General features: G+C 63.5%; 4 protein-coding genes across 4 annotated transcripts; 2 read left to right on the forward strand and 2 right to left on the reverse strand.

Moving 5' to 3' along the window:
* Positions 1 to 3,733: 3,733 nt before the first annotated feature.
* Positions 3,734 to 11,761, reverse strand: ABCF1 (ATP binding cassette subfamily F member 1). The gene is given in 32 exon segments (XM_052779222.1): positions 3,734 to 3,948; positions 3,950 to 3,969; positions 4,056 to 4,128; positions 4,208 to 4,272; positions 4,653 to 4,682; positions 4,685 to 4,726; positions 4,729 to 4,795; positions 4,797 to 4,820; positions 5,204 to 5,236; positions 5,528 to 5,538; positions 5,541 to 5,597; positions 5,733 to 5,807; positions 5,965 to 6,136; positions 6,520 to 6,632; positions 6,725 to 6,849; positions 7,318 to 7,401; positions 7,481 to 7,629; positions 7,699 to 7,838; positions 7,955 to 8,040; positions 8,150 to 8,181; positions 8,183 to 8,251; positions 8,771 to 8,896; positions 8,997 to 9,089; positions 9,189 to 9,275; positions 9,352 to 9,417; positions 9,503 to 9,568; positions 9,690 to 9,794; positions 10,039 to 10,073; positions 10,256 to 10,388; positions 10,572 to 10,655; positions 10,729 to 10,775; positions 11,470 to 11,761. Coding segments are annotated over 32 exon segments (2,781 nt in total). The 5' UTR covers positions 11,747 to 11,761; the 3' UTR covers positions 3,734 to 3,753.
* Positions 11,762 to 11,933: 172 nt separating this feature from the next.
* Positions 11,934 to 15,536, forward strand: GNL1 (G protein nucleolar 1 (putative)). Its single transcript, XM_052779227.1, is given in 13 exon segments — positions 11,934 to 12,060; positions 12,134 to 12,257; positions 12,370 to 12,500; positions 12,844 to 13,052; positions 13,138 to 13,209; positions 13,323 to 13,533; positions 13,622 to 13,644; positions 13,646 to 13,718; positions 13,947 to 14,144; positions 14,425 to 14,603; positions 14,698 to 14,845; positions 14,950 to 15,090; positions 15,218 to 15,536. Coding segments are annotated over 13 exon segments (1,812 nt in total). The 5' UTR covers positions 11,934 to 11,984; the 3' UTR covers positions 15,445 to 15,536.
* On the reverse strand, positions 15,508 to 17,377 carry RPP21 (ribonuclease P/MRP subunit p21). Its single transcript, XM_052779226.1, is given in 6 exon segments — positions 15,508 to 15,662; positions 16,069 to 16,173; positions 16,281 to 16,363; positions 16,448 to 16,521; positions 16,523 to 16,540; positions 17,126 to 17,377. Coding segments are annotated over 6 exon segments (420 nt in total). The 5' UTR covers positions 17,237 to 17,377; the 3' UTR covers positions 15,508 to 15,633.
* Positions 17,336 to 22,616, forward strand: TRIM39 (tripartite motif containing 39). Its single transcript, XM_052779223.1, is given in 8 exon segments — positions 17,336 to 17,389; positions 18,034 to 19,376; positions 20,345 to 20,440; positions 20,526 to 20,756; positions 21,528 to 21,550; positions 21,665 to 21,786; positions 21,884 to 22,308; positions 22,310 to 22,616. Coding segments are annotated over 7 exon segments (1,434 nt in total). The 5' UTR covers positions 17,336 to 17,389; positions 18,034 to 18,962; the 3' UTR covers positions 22,433 to 22,616.
* The last annotated feature ends 77 nt before the right edge of the window (positions 22,617 to 22,693 follow it).

Genomic DNA, 22,693 nt, shown 5'->3' on the forward strand with positions numbered 1-22,693 from the left:
GGGCGGGCGGCGGCGAGGCGGGCTGGGGGTTCAGAGCGGTCCTAGGGCGACGGCGAGGCATGCCGGGAGATAAAACTAGCTCTGGGGGCGGGCAGCGAGGCATGCTGGGAGTTAAGAGCAGCTCTAGGGCGACGGCGAGGGCATGCTGGGAGTTAAGAGCAGTTCTAGAGTGAGTGAGGCAAGCTGGGAGTTAAGAATGGCTCTAGGGCAACAGCAAAGGCGTGCTGGGAGACAAAACTAGCTCTAGGGCGGGCAGCGAGGCATGCTGGAGTTAAGAGAAGCTCTAGGGGCGGGCCAGCGAGGCATGCTGGGAGTTAAGAGCAGCTCTAGGGTGACAGTGAGGCATGCTGGGAGATAAAACTAGCTCTAGGGCAGGCAGCGAGGCATGCTGGGAGTTAAGAGCAGTTCTAGGGCAGGCAGCCAGAGCATGCTGGGAGATAAAATGAGCTCTAGGGCGGGCAGCGAGGCATGCTGGGAGTTAAGAGCGGGTCTAGGGTAGGCAGTGAGGCATGCTGGGAGATAAAACTAGCTCTAGGGCGGGCAGCGAGGCATGCTGGGAGTTAAGAGCAGTTCTAGGGCGACAGCGAGGCATGCTGGGAGATAAAACTAGCTCTAGGGCAGGCAGCGAGGCATGCTGGGAGTTAAGAGTGGCTCTAGGGTAGGCAGTGAGGCATGCTGGGAGTTAAGAGCAGTTCTAGAGTGACAGGCATGGTGGGAGTTAAGAACGGCTCTGGGCAGCAGTGAGGCATGCTGGGAGTTAAGAGCAGTTCTAGGGTGGACAGCAAGGCATGCTGGGAGTTAAGAGTGGTTCTAGGGCAGCGGTGAGGCATGCTGGGAGATAAAACTAGCTCTAGGGCAACAGCGAGGCATGCTGGGAGTTAAGAGCAGTTCTAGAGTGACAGCACTGCATGCTGGGAGTTAAGAGCAGATCTAGGGCGACAGCAAGGCATGCTGGGAGTTAAGCTCTAGGGCAGCAGTGAGGCATGCTGGGAGTTAAGAGCAGCTCTAGGGCAGGCAGCAAGGGCATGCTGGGAGCTGCCTTGTCACCCCACGGCTGCCCCACAGGACCCCACAGTGACAGGGCCAGGCCCGGGGTGTTCTGCCCCACGGCTGCCCCGGCTCCGGGGCAGGGCAAGGAAGAGGCTCAGCAGCCGTGGGGCTGCCCCACGGCCGCGCACAGGGACCAGCCTAGCTCCTAAGGCAGGGCTCGGGTGCCGTGGGGGGTCCGTCGCCGCCCCACGGCTGCGTAGAGGGACCAGCCCGGCCCCACGGCCAAGCGATAGGGCAGGGATCGGGGGCGCTGTGGGGCACATAGCCACCCCACAGATCGTCAGCCCCATAGCGGGGAGGCGCAGCACCAGCTACAGGGCAGGGAGCGGGGCGCTGTGGGGCTCATCCCCACGGCCACAGCCAGCCCCATAGATGCAGCTGAAGGACAGCTGTCCCGGTGCCGTGGGGCTCCACCTCTGCCCCGTAGCAGGGGGGCCAGCCCCACAGCCCCACCCGCTCCACACCAGCTCTTAGGGCCAGACCAGTGGGGTTCGCCATGGGGGCCCATTGCTGCCCCACAGCTGCCCCCACTCCCCCCCCCCTCCCCCAAACGCCCCCCCCCCCTCCCCCGAGCGAGGCCGGGAGCCGACCCCACGTGTGTGCGTGTGTCCGTGTCCTCCCCCCAACCTCCCCCTCCTCATTCCCCTTCCCTCCTTCCCTCCTTCCTTCTCCCAGAGCCGCCGCCGTGGGGCCGCCGTGGGGCCGGGGCGCCGGCGCCTGACGCGCCTTCCCCCCCCCCCCCCCTTTTCTCTCACGCAGACATGTCGAGCCGCGCCGTCTGTCGCCACTTCATGCTGAAGGGCAGCTGCAGGTACGAGAACAACTGTGCCTTCTACCACCCCGGCGTCAACGGGCCGCGCCCTGCCGTAGCGCCCCGCCGCCGCCCTTCCTCCCGCGCCGCCGCCGCCTCCTCCTCCTCCACCTCCTCCTCTCTCCTCCTCTCCTCCTCCTCCTCCTCCTGCCCTTCCTCCCTTCTCCCCCCTTCCTCCTCCTCTCCTCTCAGACTCGCGCTGCAGCCACCACTTTTATGGGCTTCTGTGAGGCCTCCGTGATGCCCCCGGCGCTGAATTCAAATCTTCCCCCACCCCCCGGGCGCAAAATACCCCCTGAGGGGGTGTAAATACCCACCTGGGGGGCAGAAAATAGCCCCCTCAGGGTGTAAATACCCCACCTATCGGGGCCAAAATACCCACCTATGGGGCAGAATTACCCACCTGTGAGGCTGAAATACCCACCTATGGGGTCTAAATACCCCCCCTCAGGTGTAAATACCCACCTATGGGGCAGAAACACCCACGTATGAGGCCGAAATACCCACCTATGGGGTCTAAATACCCCCTTCAGGGTGCAAATACCCACCTATGGGGCTTAAATACCCACTTCTGGGGCGTAAAGCCCCCCCCTCCGGCACACAAATACCCCACCTATGGGGCAGAAACCCCCTCCGAGGGGGTGGAAATACCTTTCTGTCAGGTGTAAATACCTAACTATAGGGCGTAAATACCCTCCCTCTGGGTGTAAATTACCACCGTGGGGTGTAAACACCCCCCTCGGGGCATAAATACCCACCTCTAGGGCATAATTACCCACCCAGGGGAGTAAATCCCCACCCATGGGGTGTAAATCCCCCTCTGAAGGGGGGCTGGACCTCCCAAAGGGCGACAACCCCCCCCAGGCACTAATGCCCCCCCCCAGGGCACCAACAAACCCCCCCCCGGGCTAAATACCCCCCCCGGGCAGTGATACTCCTCACATGGGTGCAAATACCCCCTGGAGGCGTAAATATCCCCTCAGAAGGGTGTAACTACCCCCCCAACACACTAATTTCCTCCCCTCCCGGGGTTGACATGCTGCCAGGTTCCAAATACCCCCCCCGGGGTGTAAATACCCCCCCACCGGGGTGTAAATACCCCCCCGGGGTATCGGTGCCCCCTCTCAGGGTGTAGTTACTCCTGGTGCGGCCAAATTTACCCCTTTTGGGGCCAAAAATACCCCAGCGGGGCTTTAAGAGCCCCGCTGGGGTAAACCAGCCCTTACGGGGTGTAAATACCCCCTCCAGGGTGAAAATCTGCCTCAGGCAGGGGGTAATTACCCCCCCCCGGGGTCCCAATTGCCCCTCCCTGGGGCTAAACACCCCCCCCACCCACCCCACCCTCTTAATTGGTGGTGGGGGGGTGTTGTCCCAAAGCTCTTTCCCCGCCCCCTCTTCCCCACCCCCCACCCCCCCTTGCGCCCGGGGCACTTGCACACACACGTGCGACACACGCCGCCCCGCCCCGGGCTGCGCCGCCGGGGGGGGGGTTGGGGGGGTGATGGGATTTTTTTGGGGTGGGGGGTGGGGTTGGGGAGCTGCGCCGGACGCTGTTTTCTGTGAAAACTTGGCTGGGGGAGGGGCCCCGCGCCCGCCCCCTCCCCCTTTTGTATATTTTGTACATTAATAATAAACTGGTGGAAAAAGAAGCCGGAGCAGCTGATCTCAGTGCTGGGTGTGGTGGTTGTTGTTACGTGTTCGCTCTGGGACCTACTGATGGTGTTCACTCTGGAACCTACTGGTGTTCACTCTGGGACCCACTCGTGGTGTTTACTGGGGGAACCACCGATGGTGTTCACTCTGGAACCTACTGATGGCGTTGACTCTGAAACCTACTGCCGGCAGCCCCAAATCAAGGCGCTTTCCAGTCAGTGGTGCACCATTGCTCTTTATTACTGGGGGGGGGGAGGGGGCACACACGGTGCCCCCCGGCGTCCCCTCACTCGCGGGGGCGGTTTGATGACGACCTCCCCCAGGGCCTCCAGCACCTCCCGCTTGTAGTCGTCGAAGTCGCCGTCGATCTGGCTGAGGCCCTGCTCCTCCACCACCCACAGCTGACAACCCGTCTCCGTGATCAGGCGGGCGTACGTGGCTCACCACGATGACGGCTGCGGGCGGCGGTGACGTCACGGCGAGGTGGTGATGACGTCACGCCGCACTCCCCTTGCCCCAGCTTCCCCCCCCCCCGCCTCACCTCCCCGGTATTCGTTAATGGCGTCGGCCAAAGCGTCGATGGATTCGATGTCCAGGTTGTTGGTGGGTTCATCCTGGCGGGGGAGGGGAGGGTGAGGGACCCTGGGGAGGGGAGGGGTCCAGGAGCCCCGCCCCTGCGCCCCGCCCGCTCACCAGGATGAGGACATCGGGCTCGCGGCAGGCCAGCTCCGCAAACACCACCCGGGCCTTCTGCCCTCCTGTGGGAAAGGGGTGGGGCTTAGCACTGGGTAGCCCCGCCCCAATGCAGCTCCACCCCCCCGCTCCCTGATAGGCTCTGAGCCCTGCCAGTAACACTCAGCCCTTCCCCTCCCCAGCATTCTACCGCTTAGCCCCGCCCATGCCATCAGGCCCCACCCCCTCTGAATCCTGACAAAGCCCCTCCCCCGGGATCAGGAGGCTCCACCCACCCCATGGCTCACCCCACCCCACCCCCAGAAAGGAAGCCCCGCCCCCCCGTAGCAGCCCCCATCCCCTTTCCCCACAAGATAACCCCCCTGACTCCACCCCCTCGGGTGCTGACTCCATCCCCTCGGGCGCTGTCCCCGCCCCTTTTGGGTGCTGGCCACGCCCCCCCCACCAGAAAGCTTGGCGATCTGCAGGGTGTGGCGTGTCCCTCCAGCCCGAAGCGGCCCAGGCACTTGCGGGCGTCTGGTGGGGGAGGTTGAAGCTGCGCTGCAGGTACTCGGCCGCCGTCTCCTCCAGCCGCAGCTGCTCGGCCCGCTTGCTGGTTGAAAAAACCCACTTTCTGGGGGAGAGGAGGCGGGGTCAGGGCACGCCCACCGGCCACGCCCCACCGGCCCACACCCCTGGGATTAACCTCCCCCCCCCCCCTTCTGCTTTACTGCATGGAACAGCCTGCTCCAGGGGTGAGCCCACACCCACTCCTGCTGGGAGGCCACGCCCCCTAGCGGGCGGCCACGCCCCCTCCTCATAGGCTCCGTTCCTTTTGGGCAGGAGACCGCACCCCCACCCTGATGCTCCGCCCCCACCCTAAGCTCCCACCCCCTCCTTTGCAGCTCCACCTCCACCTCTAGAGACCCCCTCCCTTCCAAAGCCCCGCCCTCTTCTGAGCCCCGCCCCATCTTGAAGCCACGCCCCCTTCAGAGGCCACACCCCCTCCCCACTCACCAGCCGATGGTTCCTGCGCATCTGCCCCCGTAGCTGCAAGAGACAGACACGTGTTGGGGGGGGGGCAAGACCCCAAAATCCAACCCCCCCCCCCCGAGCCCCAGGGGGTCCCCAACCCCCCCCCAGCTCCCAGCAGCCCCAGGGACAACCCCAAAACCCCTCCCAGGGTGTGTGTGGGGGTGTTATTATAGGTCTTCCCCCACTAAGGACTCCCCAAATCCCCGGGGGGAGCCCTAAAAACCAGAGGAGTCCCCCCAAACCGAGACACACACCCCCCTTTTTGGGGGTGTACCCCCCCCATTTTTTGGGGGGGGAGCTCCGTACCGGCGTCAGCTGCCCGTCAGCAGCTGCAGCAGCGTGCTCTTCCCCACGCCGTTGGGACCCACGATGCAAAACTGGGGGGGGAGAGGAGAGAGAAAAAAGGGGGAGCCCCCGGTCCCCCGTGTTATTGTAGGGTCTCCCGGGACCCCCCCCACACCTTATCGTAAGGTCCCACACCCCCCCCGCGGGTGTTTCCGTAGGGTCTCACCCCGCGACTCCATGTCGATGCCGAAGTCGAGGTTGCGGAAGAGCAGCTCCTGCCCCTCGTAGCCGAAGTCGACGCCTGCGGATGGGGGGGAGCTGAGCTGGGGGAGGCCCCAGACACCCCCCAAATACCCTCTGACCCCCCCACTGTCCCCTGACCCCCCCTCAGCACCCCAAGTCCCCCTAATTGCCCCATAACACCCCCCACGACAGCCCCCCCAAATCCCCCGGCGTACCATGGAGGCCGAGGATGGGGGGGCTGAGGGGGGGCGGGTTGGGGAAGGTGAAGCGGACGGTGTATTCCCGGGGTCGCTTCAGCAACTCCGGAGCTTCGGCCGCCTCCTCTGCCGCCGTCCGTCGCCGGCACTTCTGCTGCTTCCGCGTTAACGCTTCCTTCGTCTGCTTCTCCTGGGGGGGGGGTCAGGTGGGGGGATTCACTCAGGGATCTGCTGAATCCCCCCCAACACCCATCACCAGATTTTTTTCTAGGGAGCTGGGCTGCGTGGCAGGATCCAACCGTAGGGAATCCCATGGGATAACAGCCCTGCTAACAGCCCCCGGCACCAATCCAGCCCCTAGATCCCTCTAGATCCCCGCAGCGGATCCCACCCGCAGCGGGGATCCCTGTCGTGAAGCAGAGGGATCCCTGGAGGGATGGGGGACCCCGGGACGAAGATCTGGGGGTGGACACAATGGAACTGAGAGATGCCGGGGGCAAACGATGATCCGGGGGTGGGGCAGGGAGTGGATCCCAAGGGAATGGATCCCAGAGGGATCCCCCCCTTGCTTACCGCCTGCTTGGTGGACTTGCCCCCAGCCTTGAGGTCACGGAGCTTCTTCTCCTGCTTCTCAAACTGCTTGAGCAGCTCCTTCTGCTTCTGCTGGTACATCTTCTTGAAAGTCACTGCAAGGGACAACGGAGCAGGACATCAGGGGGGGCAAATAACCCCCCCTAATTGCCCCAGCCCCCCCCTAATTTGTTTGCCGTCCACGCACTGTAGTTGCCCCGGTAATAGAAAAGGCGTTGAGCGTCGAGGTGGATGATGTCGGTGCAGACGTCATCGAGGAAACCCTGGTCGTGGGACACCACCAGCAGCGTCTTCTTCCAGGTCTGCAGGTAGCTGGGGGGGAACACGGGATGGGGACATCAGCGGGGGGGGACGTTGAGGGGACGTGGGGACAACCCCCCCCTCCACAGGGGAATCACATCTCAGAGAAAAACCTGGCAGAACACCCTGCTCTGGACACACGCTCCTGTCTTGGGGACAGCTCAGATCATGGAGGACAAACCCCCTCTGGGGACACCCCCACCCTGGGGACACCCCCACCCTGGGGAGAAACCCGTCTTGGGGACACCCCCACCCTAGGGACACCCCGACACAGGGACACCCCGCCATGGGGACATCCCATCGTGGTGTCACCCCACCTTGGGGACATCCCCACCCTGGGGATACCCCCGCCTTGGGGACAACCCACTTTAGTGACATCCCCCCCTCGGGGCCACCCCCTCTCAGGGTCCCGTCCCCTCCCCACCCCTGGGAACCCCTTCTTGTCCCTTGTCCCCCCCTCCTTGTCCCCCCCGTCCCCACTTGTTGAGCCAGATGACGGCGTTGAGGTCGAGGTGGTTGGTGGGTTCATCCAACATCAACAACGTCGGCTCCATAAACAAGGCCCTGAGGTGACACTGGTGTCACCAGTGGGTCCCGGCGACGCCTGTCACCCCCCCCCAATGGCCCCTCCCCTGCCACTTACCGGGCCAGTGACACCCTCATCCGCCACCCACCGGAGAATTTCCTGGTAGCTCTGTTCTGCATTTCGGGATTGAAGCCAAGACCAGCCAGGATACGCCGCGCTTTGGCCTCCGCAGCGGCTGCCCCGATGGCCCGCAGCTCCTCGTACACCTACGAGGGGGTGGGTGTAAATTTAGGGAGTCCTCAGGGGTTCCCCGCTGTCCCCAAGTGTCCCTGTACCTTCTCCAGGCGCTCAGCGGCCGCGTCGTCGCCCCCTTCCAGCATCGCCTGTAGTCGTTTCTCCTCTTCCAGCAGCCGGAGTCGTTTGGTGTCGGCGCGCAGAACTGCCTGCACTGCCGGCGTGTCGTCTGCCACCACCTCTGGGGGACAGGGAAGGGGTTTTTGGGGGGAGTCTCAGGGGTTTTGGGGGGAACTCGGGTGTTTTGGGAGGACCTAGGGACCCAGGAGACCCCCCCGCTCAGAGCCCCGAGCGCACCTTGTTCGCAAAGCAGCACGTCGATGTTGGGGGGGATGCTCAGCGCCCGGTTCGCGATGTGCTTCAGCAACGTCGTCTTCCCTTTCCTGCCGGCAAAGGAGGGGTTAAACACTGCTGGGGGGGGGGTGTGTGTTTGTGATGATTCCCTCTTGCTCCCCACAGCCCCCCCGCCACCCAAGGGTGAGGGGCACCCACCCGTTGGGTCCGACGAGGCCGTAGCGGCGCCCGGGCCACGATGTAGAGGTCGGCGTTGACATAGAGCTCCTTCCCGTGGGCCGAGATGCTGAACTTCTCCAGCTGTGACGGGGAGTCGGGGGGGTCAGGAAAGCCCCCCGGGATAATGGGACAGCCCCCTGACCCCCCCCCATAGCCCCTCCGACCCACCCCCCCCTTTCCCCAGTATAATGGTATGACGCAGTCCCCCCATTTCCCTGTGTAATAGCACGGCTCAGTTCCCCTTCCTTTCCCAGTACAGTGGCTTGTCCCAGTCCCCCCATTTTCCTGTGTAATAGCATAGCCCAGTTTCCCCCCCTTTCCCAGTACAGTGGTTTATTCCAGTTTCCCCCATTTCCCAGTATAATGGTATGGTCCAGTCCCCCCATTTCCCACCACAATGGGGCAGCCCACTAGGGAATGGAAGATACCACCTCTGTAACACACGGGTGGGACACGGGAGATACCACCTCACCAGGATGGAGGGGGAGAGGTAGGTACCACCTGGGCAGACTTTGGGGGGGTTTTGGGGTGATTTGGGGGGCTTAGGGGGGGTCCCAGGGAGTTTTGGGGGTCCCCAGGGGGGTTTTTTTTGGGGGTCACCTTGATGTCAGAAGCGTTTTCCAGCATGGCCTGCCGCGAGGAGAGCTCGGCCTGCGACACCGAGAAGTCGTTCTCGCCCGCTGCCGCCGCCGCCTTTATGGTAGCGACCTGTCGCTCGTACTCCATCTTGGGGGTAGGGGGGAGAAAGGGGCGGGGTCAATGCCAAGCCACACCCCCATCACCAAGCCACGCCCATTTAGGACTAGGCCCCGCCCCCCACCCTTACCTGCTTCTTCATCTTCTTCTTCTCCTTCTTGCTGACACGGGCGTCGGGCTCGGCCTTCCTCCCGGCCTCCTCCTCCTCCTCCTCCTCCTCGTGCTGTGACAGGGGACACCCCCCCCACCCCGAGCCCCCCAGTCAGCCTCAGGCATCCGGGTGGCTCCCCCACCCCTTCCCCCTCATCCCAAAGGAACTCACGGGCTCGTCGCCCTTCACGGGTTCTTCGGCCTCGTCTTCTTCCTCCTCCTCATCATCGTCACGCAGAGCCGCGAACTTGTTCTGTGGCTGGGGGGGGACACAGATGCAGTGGGGGGGGGATCCCCCACTAAAGAGGGTTTGCCCTGCCTGCCCCCTACTTTACCTTCCCGCTTTTGGGCCGTGCATCCTCATCGGAGCCTTCGGCCTCATCCTCGCTAGGGGCTTTTCCCTGAGAGGGGGGAAAAGCCGGGTGAGACCTCAAAGTGTGGGGACCCCCACCCCGGGGTGCCCCCTCCCCCAAACCGCTCCTTTACCTGCCGCTTCCCCTTCGTCTTCTCGTTCTTGCGACTCTTCTTCTTCTTATCACCCTCCTCTTCCTCCTGCCCAGAACCGTCAGAAAGGGGGGACCCAGGCATCCGGGCCCCTCCCCCAACACAGGACCCAGTTTTTGGGGTGCCCCCACCCTCCCTCAGCAGACCCAGGCAGCCGGGTTACCCCTACCTTGTTGCTTTTGCCTTTGCTGGGCCGCGAGCTTTCGCCCTTCCTCTCCTCCTCCTCTTCCTCCTCGCTCTGTTCCTGGCTCAGTGCCGCGAAGACATTGCCGCCCTGGGAGGGGGATGCAGGGGGGTGGGGACTGGGGACCCCAAAATATTTCCTTCCTCCCCCAAGTTTCAGGGGGTCCCAGTTTTACCCCCCCGCCCTCTAATTTGGCTCCTTTCCCTCACTCCCCCTTCCCCATTTTCCCATTTCTCCCCAATTTTGGGGTGTCCCTCCCCTCAAATTTCCCCCCCTCTTATTTTTGGGGGCCCTTCTGCTATTTTAGGGACCCCCCCCCCCGCTATGTGCTCACCTTCCTCCTCCTCCCCCCTTTCCTTGGGGCTGGTGCTGTGGGGGAGACACGGAGGGGGGGGACAGGGTTAGGGAGGGACCATAGAGCTGCAGATCAGCCACAGCCTAGAGCGGACCCAGCCCAGCACTTCCTGGCGGGGACGCTCTAGTCCAGGCGGACTCGCTGCTCCAGGGTGGGGGGTGATAAAGGACCCCCCCCCCCCCATCACGGGACTCACCTTCCTCCTCCTCATCCTCGCTGCCGGCAGCTGCCAGTTCCTGCAGGCGCCGGCTAAGCTCCACCTCCTCAGGCTCAGGCTCCGCCCCCGGCCGCCGCCGCTCTTTCCGCCGGTCTCGCTTCCGCCGGGAGGCCTGGGGGGATGACACCTCGTTAACCCCCTCTTTAATTACCCCTGTCATTACCCCATTCATTAATTCTAAGTCCCAGCTTCCCCAGCATCTCCCCAGCCCCACCCCCCCAGCTCCACCCCCTCTAGCCCCACCCCCTTTGCCTCAATGGTCTCCCCCCCCCTCATTAGCGCAGCCCTAACGAACCTGTTGGGCCGGCGCCTCCTTCTCCGGGGGGGTGGGGGTCTCAGCGGGTGCCGGTTTCTCCTCCTCCGCCAGCTCCTCGAAAAACTGGGGGCAAAGGGCAAAGGTCAGGGGTCGCAGGGTTAGGCTCAGAGGTCAGGGGTCGGGGTGAAGCGCTCACCGATTTCTTGCCTCGCCGGTCCTTCTTGCCCTTCTTCACTGGTTGGTCTGGGTGGGGAAGGGACGGGGGGGGGGCGGCGTTGGGGACCCAAGCGTCTGGCCACGCCCTGCCCCACCCACCCCACGCTGCCCTGAGGGACCCAGGTGTCCAGAGCCACCCCCACCCCAAGGGACCCACCTGTCCCGTCCCCCCGCAATGGGCTACGGGCCCCAAGCGTCCCAGCGCTCCCCCTCCCTCCCATCTGCTTTACCGCCCCACCGAGGCACCCAAGACCCCCCCAAAAGCATTAATCCCCCCCCCCCAAAAGGGTTAATGCCCCCCTCGAAAGGGACAATCTCCCTTCCAAAGGGTTAGTTCACCCCCACAAAGGAATAATTCTTTCCCTAAAGGAATAATTCCCCTGCCCAAAAGGGTTAGGTCCCCCCCCTAAAAGGGTTAATTCCCCTTCCAAAGAGTTAGTACCCCCCAAAGGAATAATTGCCCCCCCCAAAAGGAATAATTCGCCCCCAAAAGGAATAATTCTCCCACCCAAAAGGGATAATGCCCCCCCAAAAGAATAATGCCCCCCCCCAGGGAGCTAGACATCCAGCTGTCGCAGCCCCCCCCCCCAATAGGCCTCACTATCCCTTCAGGGGACCCAGACCCCCCCTCCCCCCCCTCCCCGTCCTCCCCTCTCCCCCGGTTCCCAGGTGTCCTGCCTCCCCCCCCCCCGTCCGGAGAGACCCCGGGGTCCGCCCTTACCCTGTCCCTCGCCCTCCCCCCGCCATTCCTCCTGCTTGGCGGCCGCCGGGCGCACTCCCTTCGGCATGGCCGGGCGCCTCTTACTGCGCCTGCGCAGCCACAGAGACTCGGCTAGAGCGTCGACCCGGTAGAGTCTCCGCTTCCGGTCCGCCACGGCACCGGCCCGGGTCGTTTCCGCTAGGGATTGGTTCGCTGGCTCTCGGGTCCCGCCCACTGACTGCCCAATCGTGTCGGGAGGGTTCGTCCCTCCCCCGTCAGGGGTGATTCTTCCTCCCATTGGCTCTCACGGGTTCGTCCCGCCCCTTTCTGGCGTAACCTTTTCTCCCATTGGCTCCCGCTGGTTCGTCCTTCCCCGCGAGGTGGTGTTTCCCGCCGTTGGCTCTCCCGCCGATTCGTCCCTCCCCCTTTCTGAGGCGATCTTCCCTCCCATTGGCTCCTCCCCCTCCCATCTCCACCCGCCTTCCACCCTTCCTATCGGTCGCGGCCGGCCCCGCCCCGTCACGTGATCTCCCGTCATGCCCCGCAAGCGGCCGTTCAGCGCGAAGCGGAAGAAGCAGCAGCTCCGCGACCGGCGCGAACGGAAGCGGGGCGGTGAGCGGGGGCCGGGGCGAGGGAGAACCGCGGCGGCCGGCCGGCCCCTGACCCTTGTTTTCTTTGTCCGTAGATGCCCCGACAGGGCCGGACTCGGGCCCGGGCAGCCGTAGCGGGAGCCGGGAGCGGGGAAACGACGCGGTCCCAGTTGAAACGGGAGATCCGGTTCCCCCTCCCCGCCGCCATGATCCCGGCAGGTAACCGGGAGGGATGGAAGGGAGAGGGCGGGTTTGGTGTGCGGTTCGAGGGAACCCGGGTGGGTGAGTGAGGGGATCCGGGCGTCTACGTGAGGCCGCGGGTATCCGGCAGGTTCCGGCTGCAGCTGGGGGGGCCGCGGGCCGAGGCCTTGGCGCGACGCCGGCGCCGGGCCCAGGAGGAGCTGCTGGAGCTGCTGCCCGAGACCGCCCTTGAGCTGGACCCCGACACCATCTACGGCCCCGGTGAGGGGCAGATACCGCGGGGGAAGGGGGGCAAATACACCGGGGGCGAGGGGGGGGGGGGGCAAGCAAGCAAAGAAGGGGGGGTAAGCAGCTTGGAGGGGGGGCAATTAAGTGCTGGGGGCTGTAACTAACAACTAGGGGAGGGGGAATTGCCCTGGGAGAGGGTGTAATTAATCATCTAGGGGTAAAATGGCTTGGGGTGGGGTTAATAATGGTTGAGGGGGGCCTGAGCGGGGGCAATTAGGTATGGGGAGTGGGGGATGTGGTGCTTGGGAGGGGTAAATGGCCTAGGGGGGGGGCCAAATACCCCCCCGAGGGGGGTCCTGGGGCTGGTGGGATCCAGGCTGCTGGGTGCCAGGGCTGGATTTCCCACGTCGGCCGCCCTGGAGTTTCGCCATGAGCCCGGAGGAGCTGCGGGTGAGGGAGGAAGCGGCTTTCGGCACCTTCCTCCGAGTCCTCCGGGAGGGCCAGCGCCCCGGGGGGGCCGAGGAGGGGGGCACCGACGGCGACGATGATGGCGGGGACGTGGCTCCCTTTGAGCACAATCTGGAGGTGAGAGGGGACGCCGAGGGGATGCGACTGGGTGGGGAGGGGGGGGGGTTTAAGGGACAAAGGGGGTCACTGTGTCCCTTCCCAGACATGGCGGCAGCTCTGGCGGGTGCTGGAAATGTCTGACGTCATCCTCCTCATCACCGATGCCAGGCACCCGGTGAGTGAAGGAGGGATCCAGGTGTCTGGGGTGGGATCCAGGCATTTGGGGTGCTGCTGAGGCCTCCCCCACCCCCTACTCTGTCATCGGTGTCGTCTGTCCCCCCCCGCCAGGCGCTGAACGTGCCGCCGGCGTTGGCCACCCACGTGACGCGGGAGTTGGGGAAGGGCCTGATCCTCATCCTCAACAAAGTGGACCTGACCTCCCCCGCCGTGGCCACTGCCTGGAGCCACCTCTTACGCCGTCGTTTCCCCGCCGCCCGCGTTGTCCCCTTCACCTCCGCTCCCCGACGGAGCCCGGCGCCCGGTAGGGACCCCGGGGAGGGTGGGGGGGGTTGACGCGGGGGGGACACCCAAGTGTCCTGAATCCCTCCCCACCACCACCCACCCACCCACCCTTTTTTCTCCCGCAGGGCTGCAACGGCGGCAGAAGCGGGGGGGGCGGTTGGAGCCGGGCTGTGGGACCCCGGCAGCTTCTAGAGGCCTGCGAGAGCATCGTGGGGGGAGAAGGTGAGCGGGGAAGGGGGGCACCCGTGAGTGCTGGGGGGCAGGGGGAGGACGTATAAGGTGGGGTGGACCATGGTGTCCCTTCAGTCGCTTTATGGTGGGGTGGGTGTCCCAAGGGGTGACTGGGGGGGGTGGGTAGAGCTGTGGGGACCCCCTTGGGTGCTGGGGGGGGGTGTCCCAGCATCCCCTGGGTGCCCCTCTCCCCCATCATCACCCACCACGGCTTTGCAGTGGACCTGAGCAGCTGGCGAGCGCGACTGGACCGGGCGGAGGAGGCGGCGGCGCGGGGGGAGGAAGAAGAGGAGGAAGAGGAAGAGCAGCAGGAAGAGGCGGGGGACAGCGGAGAGGCAGATGATGGTGACGGTGTCATGGCGGCCCCCCGGCAATGGGAGCGTTACCGCCATGGTGTCCTCACCCTGGGCTGTGTCGGTGAGGGGCGGGGCTCCGTGATGGGGCGGGGCTTGGCATAGGTGGGGTTATGCTGGGTGGGGGTGCAGACCGTGGTGAGGGGTGGGGCTGATAAGGGGGTGTGGCCATGTGGCAAAAGGGGGTGGGGCCTGCCCCATGGGGCAGGGCTTAGGGGGGTGTCTCCGCCCACCAGGTGGAGGGAAATGGACTGGTGAGGGATTAGGGTGGGGGTGTGTCCTGTTGTGGGGGCGTGGCTCCCAGGAGGGGGCGTGTCCCGAGCCTCCCCCCCCTCCCTGTTCAGGCCTGCCGAACGCTGGCAAGTCGTCGGTGCTGAACGCGCTGGTGGGGCGAAGCGCCGTCAGCGTCTCCCGCGCCCCTGGCCGTACCCGCTACTTCCAGACCCATTTCCTCACCCCCCGCGTCCGCCTCTGCGACTGTCCTGGCCTCGTTTTCCCCTCCCGCGCCCCGCCGGCTCTCCAGGTGGGTCCTGGCCCCCTCCCTGCCCCCCCCTCACAGAGACACTTCCCCTGTCCCTGCTGAGCCCCCTCCATCTGTGTGTGTCCCCCTGCCCCAGGTGCTGGCAGGCGTCTACCCCATCTCGCAGCTGCAGGAGCCTTACTCGGCTGTGGGCTACCTGGCCTCCCGCATCCCGCTGCCGCCTCTCCTCCAGCTGCGGCCCCCCAGTGCTGCCGCTGGCTGGACTGCTTGGGACATCTGCGAAGGTATGCTGTTTTCTGGGCAAATTCACTCAAAAGGGGCTTTTTTATTATTATTAAGGTTTTTTGTGTTTGGGTTGTGGGGTGTTTTTTTGTTTTTTTCCTCCTAGCGTGGGCAGAGAAACGAGGGTACAAGACAGCGAAAGCGGCTCGCAACGACGTCTACCGGGCGGCCAACAGCATCCTACGCTTGGCGGCCGAGGGGCGACTCCGCCTCTGCCTGCGCCCCCCCGGCTACGCTGCCCAGAAGGGTGAGCCCCCCCTCCCACCATCCCCATCCCCCCTTCTGCCCCCCAGGGGGGCTGGATCCTTTCTGGGGGCGGGGGGGGAGGTTCCCAGATGTCTGGGTCCCCTTACTATGCCCCCCACCCCCCCCAGATTTATGGGAGCAGCACCCCGAGACGGCAGCGCTGGCGGCACTGCAGGAGCAAGGGGACCCGGGTGTCCGGGGCTCTGCCCCCCCTGGGGAGGGGTCGACCTCGGAGGAGGAGGAGGAGGAGGAGGAGGAGGGTGAGAGTGGTGAGGAGGTGGAGCCTGGGGAGGCCAGGCCCCCTGCCAGCACCGCCCCCAACCCTTTTGCTCTGCTGGGAGAGGATGAGTGTTAGCTCTGCCCCTCAGGAGTGGAGCCAAGGCGAGGTCCAGCCCCATATTGTTACACTAATACCATATATAGAATAAAGGCAGGTTTATTTCTGCAGGTGGTGGTCTTTTTTTTTTTTTTTTTTGATTGGTTAGAGGCAGCTTCTGCAGGGACCAATGAGAAGTCACATCTTCATGCTGTTGCCGGGTAGGGCTTATGCTGGGCTGTGCTCTGGGGCGGGCCCTGCAGAAGTGATGTCACAGCACTACCCTGATAGCCCCACCCCCTTCCTTTACCCCACCCACCTCTCCCCTTATTTGCATGTAGCTCCATCCTTGGTAGTAGCCCTGCCTAATTAACTTTACTGTCCAATTAGCCTGGGTGGGGTTAAGTTACCCCACTGTCAAGAGTTGGCTCCACCCCAGCCCTTAGCCCCACCCCTAGAGTTGGCTCCACCCCAGCTCTTAGCCCCATCCCTAGAGTTGGCCCCACCCCAGCCCTTAGCCCCACCCCTAGAGTTGGCTCCAGCCCTTAGCCCCACCCCCTAGTTTGGCACCAACAGGGCTAGCCCCTCCCCTTTCCCTCTTGGCACAAGTCCCTTCTCCCCAGACCCCGCCCCCTTTTCCCCAGGCCCCTCCCCTTCACTGACCAGCGGGCGTGGCCTGGCCGGGGGGGCGGAGCTCCTGCTGGCAGAGGTAACGCCGGCAACGGCCGCAGCACCGGCATCGCAGCACCCTCCGGGGCTGCCCCCCCCCTGCGGGAGGGACCCAAGTGTCTGGCTCAGCCCCCCCACACCCCCAGGGTGTCCACAACACCCCTGGGGGGGGTCACCCAGGGCCCCCCCCCCTTGCCATGACCCACCTCGCAGGCGCAGGTAACCCCCAGCCCCGGGCAGCAGCAGGGAGCAGCAGCGGCGGCACACAGCCCGCTTCACCGAGGGGGCCCTGGGGGGGGGACAGGGGACACAACACAAAGTGTGCGGGGGGGTCAGGACCCCCTGGGACCCCCCTCCCCACCCTGTAGCTCACATGCGCAGGACGAGGCGGCGGGCGGCCCCTCGCTGGGTGCTGCAGTAGAAGCGGGCGAGGGCCGGGCTGTGGGGGGAGCACCCAGTGCGCGGCCTGGGGGAGGGGGACACGGCTGCAGACCCCCCACCCCCACTCCTCCTGTGCCCACCCCCCCCCAGCACCATTACGTTCCTCCAGACCTCCGCGGCCCCCCCCATACCCCCCTGCCCCCCCGTAGCTTCCCTGTGCCCCTTTCCTTCCCCATCCAATCCCTTCCATCCCCCCACCCTGAGCCCCCAAGACCCCCATAGCACCTCCCGGGTCCCCCCTGGACCCCTATAACCTCCCCCCAGGGCCCCCCATAACCCCTCCCAGAGCCCCCCCTGGCCCCCTGTAGCCCTTCCATGGGCCCCCCCGGACCCCTATAGACCCCCATAACTCCTCCCAGGGCCCCCCTGGACCCCTATAGCCTCCCATAACCCCTGCCAGGGTCTCCCCGGACCCCTATACCCCCTCTGTAACCCCCCCTGGACACCCCCGACCCCCTATAGCCCCCCATAACTCTTCCCAGGGCCCTCCATACCCCCCCAGGACCCCCCCCCGGACCCCTATAGCCCCCCATAACCCCTCCAGGGTCCCGCCGGACCCCTATAGCCCCCCCAGGGCCCCCCTGGACCCCTATACACCCCCCCGCCCCACCTGGAAGAGGAAGTTGAGCCGCTGCAGCGCCTCGCGGTCCCGCACCGGCGCCGCCATCGAGTTCCCGATTGGCCGCGCCCCCACCGGCTGGGCGGGACCGACGTTCCTCATTGGCCGGTAGCCTCGTCGGGGAGGGGGCCGGAACCGCCCCGTCCCGCTCTACCAAGTAGGGGCGGGAGGGAGTTACCAGCGCGGGACGCCACTTCCGGCGCTGCGATAAGCCGTCACTTCCGGCGCTGGGCCCGGCGCGGCGGCTGAGCGGCGGTGAGTGGGGGGCGGGGGTAGCCGGGACCCCCCCCCCTCTGGGGACCCCGGCACGGCCCTTCCCTGTAGAGTGTCCCCTATAGAGCCCTTCCCATAGGAACCCCGCTATAGGGACCGCGGCACGGCCCCTCCCTGAGGGATGTCCCCTATAGGGACCCCTGTAGCGACCCGGAACAGCTTCCCCACCCCCGACAAGGCCTCCCCTATAGGGTCCCTTCCTATAGGGTGGGGTGCCCCCTACGCGTCCCCTTTTCCGTAGGGAATCCCCTATAGGAACCCAGGTACTGCTCCTCCCTAAAAGACATCCACTTCAGGGCTCCCTTTTCTACAGGGGCACCCCTATAGAGACCCCATCCCTGCGGGGAATCTCTTCGAGAGCCTCTTCCTCTGGTGATTTCTCTCTAGAGGCCCCCCCACCCCGGACGGGGAGTCCCCTATAGGGTGCTACCCTATAGCGACTGCTCTATAGGGCTCTCCCAGAGCTTCTCCTATACGGGGAGCTGCCTATAGAGGCTCCTCTGTGGGGTGTTTGTGCTATAGGTGCATACTCCTCTATAGGGTCTCCCTGTCACCATGGCGGCCGCTCCTGCCACCAGCAGTGTGTTGTTTTAACTGAATTCAGCCGGCTTCCCCCCACAAAAAAGCACTGGGAAACTGCCTCGGCACCTTGGCATCGCTTCCCGCCAAAATGATGGCATCGCTTTGACGGAATTGAGCTGCTTTCGCCCCCAAAACTGCTTCAAGCCCGCGCCATCGCCTCAGCATTGCTTCCCGGCAAAATGACGGCATCGCTTTGATGGAATTGAGCTGCTTTCGCCCCCAAAACTGCTTCAGGCTTGCCCCGGCACCTCAGCGTCGCTTCCTGCCAAAAAGACATCATCGCCTTGGCAGACTTGAGCTGGTTTCACCCCAAAACTGCTTCGAACCCCTGCTATCACCTCAGCATCGCTTCCTGCCAAAATGACATCATCACCTTGACAGAATTGAGCTGTTTTCAACCCAATACCACTTCGAACCCTAGCCATTACCTGGCCATCATGTCCTACTAAACTCATGTCATTGTCTTGACAGATTTGAGCTGTTTTCTCCCCAAAACCTCTTTGAACCCCTGCTGTCACCTTGGGATTGCTTTGCACCAAAATAACATCGTCACCTGGATGGAATTGAGCCATTTTCTCCTGAAAACCACTTTGAATCCATGCCATCACCTCAGTATCACTTCAGTTCAAACCCATGTTGTAGTTTTGACCAAATTGAGCTGTTTTCTCCCCAAAAGTGCTTCGAACCGACATCACCGCACCTTGGCATCGCTTCCCACCAAAACCACGTCATCACCTTGACCAATTTGAGCTGTTTTCTCCCCAAAACTGCTCTGAACCCCCATTGCTGCACTTCTCCATCACATTCTTACTGAAACCACCTCATCCTCTTAACGGATTTAAGCTCTTTTCCCCCCTAAAAACCTCTTCAAACCCTCCCCGTCCCACTGTCCCTTCCCAAAACCTCCTTGTCTGAGCCCAGCCGTTGTCCCCCCCAAATTTTGGCAGCGGTGGGGGGCCACAGCAGTGCCACCATGTCGGGTGCCGACCCCCTGGAGACGCTGCAGGTGGAAGCAAGCTGCTCGGTTTGCCTGGAATACCTACAAGATCCTGTCATCATCGAATGCGGTCACAATTTCTGCCGTCGCTGCATCACTCGCTGGTGGGCTGAGCTGGCGCGGGATTTCCCCTGCCCCGTCTGCCGTAAAACCTCTCGTCATCGCGCCCTTCGACCCAACCGGCAACTCGGCAACATGGTAGAAGCCGCCCGGCAGCTTCGCGGTGCCAAACGGAAAGCCAGGGAGGAGAGTCGCTGTCAAGCTCACGGCCAGGCTTTGGCTCGATTCTGTCGCGATGATCAAGCCCCCGTTTGCCTGCTCTGCGAGATCTCCCACGCCCATCGTGCCCACGCCCTTGTCCCTCTCGATGATGCAGCTCTTGAGTATAAGGTGGGGGGACGGGGGGGAGACCGAAACCTTCGTGGGCTGAAGGTGGGGAGTGTCCCCGAGTCTTGATTTCGGCCCCAAATTCAGCCTCGGGGCTGTTTGTGGAGGGGTTTCAGCTGTGATTAGTCTCCATCTCCATTTTCAGCCCCAAATTCTTCCCCAAGACCATCTGTGGGAGGGGTTTTGGCTGTGGCTCGTCTCTATCTCCAGCCCGGGGGTGGATTTAGCCCCAAACTCTCTCCCTGAGGGTGATTGTGGAGGGGATTTGGGTGACATCTTGTCCCTATCTCCATTTTTAGCTCCAAACCCTTTCCCCGAGGCAGTTTTTGGAGGGAATTTGATCCTGGCTTGTCCCCATTTCCATTTCCAGCCCATGAAGAGGAGACTCAGCCCCAAACCCTCTCCCTGAGGCTGTTAATGGAGAGGTTTTGGGCAGCAGCTCATGCCCATCTCCTTTTCCAGCCCCTGACAAGGGGATTCAGCCCCAAACCCTCTCCCCAAGGCTGTTTGCAGAGGGGATTTCTCCGTGACTCAGCCCCATCTCCATTTTCAGCCCCAGAACTTCTCCCTGAGTCTGTTTTTGGAGGGATTTCAGCCCTGGCTCATCCCCATCTCTGTTTCAAAGCCCCTGAGGATGGGATTTAGCCCCAAACCCTCTCCCTGAAGGCGTTTGTCAAGGGGGTTTGGCCGTGGCTCATCCCCTTCTCCGTTTTCAGCCCCAAAACCTTTCCCTGAAGCCATTTACAGAGGAATTTGTGCAGCAGCTCTTCCCCATCTCCATTTTCAGCCCCAAATTCTTCCCCCAGACCATCCAGGGATGGAACTGGGCCGTGGCTCATCCCCATCCTCATCTCCAGCCCCTCGCAGTGGGGCTCAGCCCCGGCGGAGGAAGCGATTCAGGGCCGGAGGAAGGATGCCAGGCAGGGGGGTCCCATCCCGTTGCCCACCCTCTTCTCTCCCCACCCCGGCAGGAGAAGCTGCAGCGTTGCCTGGAGCCACTGGAGCGGAAGCTGGAGGCAGTCGCTGGCTGCCGAGCACGGGAGGAGAAGAAACCGAGCGAGCTGAAGGCAGGTTGATGGTTCTGGGGGATGCCAGGGAGATCCCAGCAACTCCCGGCCCTCACCAGTGTCTTTTCCCATCCCATCCTGGCAGAGGAAGGTGGCTCTGCGGCGGGAACGCATCACCCAGGAGTTCGAGGAGCTTCATCAGCTGCTGGAGGAGGAGGAGCGGCTGCTGCTGCGGCGGCTGGAGGAGGAAGAGCGTGAGATCCTGCAGCGGCTTCAGGCCAACCTGGCTCGGCTTGGCGAGCAGCGCCGGGTCCTGGCTGCCCTCGTGGCCGAGCTGGAGGAGAAATGTCTGCAGTCGGGTGCCGAGATGCTCAAGGTAGGGCGGGATCGGGATCAGCAGCAGGTGGATCACTACCGGTGATGGGATCAACAGCAGGGATGGGATGGCCCGGAACGGGCTTGTCGCTGGGGATGGCATCCCTGGGGATGGGATTGGGTTTGGAGAAGGGATCGGCCCTGGGAATAGGATCAGTTTTGGGGATGGGATCACCCCGGGGGACAGGGCTGGTTTGGGGGACGGGATCCCCAGGGATGGGATTGGTTTTGGGGATGGGATCAGCAGGTATGGGATTGATTTTGGAGACAGGATTGCTGCTGGGGGCAGGATCGATTCTGGGGACAGGACCAACCACAGGGATGGGACTTGTTCTGGGAATGGGATCGCCAGGGATTGGTTTTGGGGATGGCATTGGTTCTGGGGACAGGATCCCCAGGAATGGGATTGGTGTTGGGGACAGGGTCACTGCAGACAGGATTGGGTTTGGGGACGGGATCACCAGGGACGGGTTTGATTCTTGGGGGCAGGATCATCAGAAAAGGGGTTGGTTTTAGGGATGGGATCATGCCCAGAGATAGGATTGCTTTTGGGGGCAGGATCCCTGGGGAGGGAATCCGTGTTGGGGATTGGATCTGGGCTGGGATCACCGCCGGGGGCTGGGATTGGTGCTGACAACTGCGATCAGAGCTGGGATCCCCATGGTTGGGACCAATCCTGCCCTGGAGATCGACTTTGAGGGGGGATCTAGCACACCTAACCCCACTTTTTTCCTCCTTTTCCCCCCATTTTCCTGCTTCCCCCCCATTTCAGGACATCAAGGACACCCTGGCCAGGTAAGAACTGCGCAGGTGATCCGGGCCGCTCTCCGGGCTCCATTCTGGGGCAGAAAAGTGGGATTTGGGGGTGCATCAGCCGGTGTGTCCCACCTCCCCCGGGGCTGCTGGCAGGTGCGAGGCGGCGGCGGCACCGGTAGAAGAACCAGTTTCCGTCCCCATTGAGCTGGAGAAAAATTTCTGCAGTTTCCCCCGGCAATACTTCACCCTCCGGAAAATCACCCGGCGCCTCATCGGTGAGGAAACCTCCCATCGTGCCGTGGCCGGGACCCCCCCCACTTCACCGTGCTCCCCACCCTCTAAATCCCCTCCCATCTTGGTGTTGCCATCCAGGCGAGGTGACGCTGGATCCCGACACGGCACATCCCAACCTGGTTTTATCGGAAGATCGGAAAAGTGTTCGTTTTGTGGAAGTTCGACCCCGGGATTTACCCGATACCCCACGGCGTTTCACCATCTACCCCTGCGTTTTGGCGGCACAAGGTTTTACCTCTGGTCGTCATTACTGGGAGGTAGAGGTTGGCGATAAAACCCATTGGGCTCTCGGTGTTTGTAAGGATTCGGTGAGTCGGAAAGGGGAATTAACACCGTTACCGGAGACGGGATATTGGCGGGTACGGCTCTGGAACGGCGATAAGTACGCGGCTACCACCACCCCCTTCACCCCACTGACGGTGCGGGTGAAACCCAAGCGGGTGGGTGTCTTCGTGGACTACGAAGCTGGAAAAGTGGCTTTTTATAACGTCACCGATCGCTCCCCACATTTACACTTTCACCGATACTTTCACCGAAAAGATTTGGCCGCTGTTTTATCCCGGGATCCGTGCTGGCAGGAAAAACGCGGCACCTCTCGTTATCCGTTCGCCTACGGATTGGGAGTGAGGGGGAGAGCGGCGCTGGCGGGGTTTGGCTTGATGGTGTCTGGCAGCGCCGGGATCCGGTACTCTGGCACTGCCAGGGTTTCGTGCTCTGATGTGCTGCCAGGATCCAGCGCTCCGGCATAGACAAGGTTTGGCTGTCCGATATCCGGCACTGCAGGGGTTTGGCTCTCCAAGGCCTGGCACCACCGGGATTCGGTGCTCTGGCACCGCCGGAGTTTGGCTCTCTGACATCTGGCACCACTGGGATCTGGTGATCTGGTGA

This window comes from Harpia harpyja (genome assembly GCF_026419915.1).
Source record: "Harpia harpyja isolate bHarHar1 chromosome 25 unlocalized genomic scaffold, bHarHar1 primary haplotype SUPER_25_unloc_1, whole genome shotgun sequence".
In the NCBI taxonomy this organism is placed as follows: Eukaryota; Metazoa; Chordata; class Aves; order Accipitriformes; family Accipitridae; genus Harpia; species Harpia harpyja.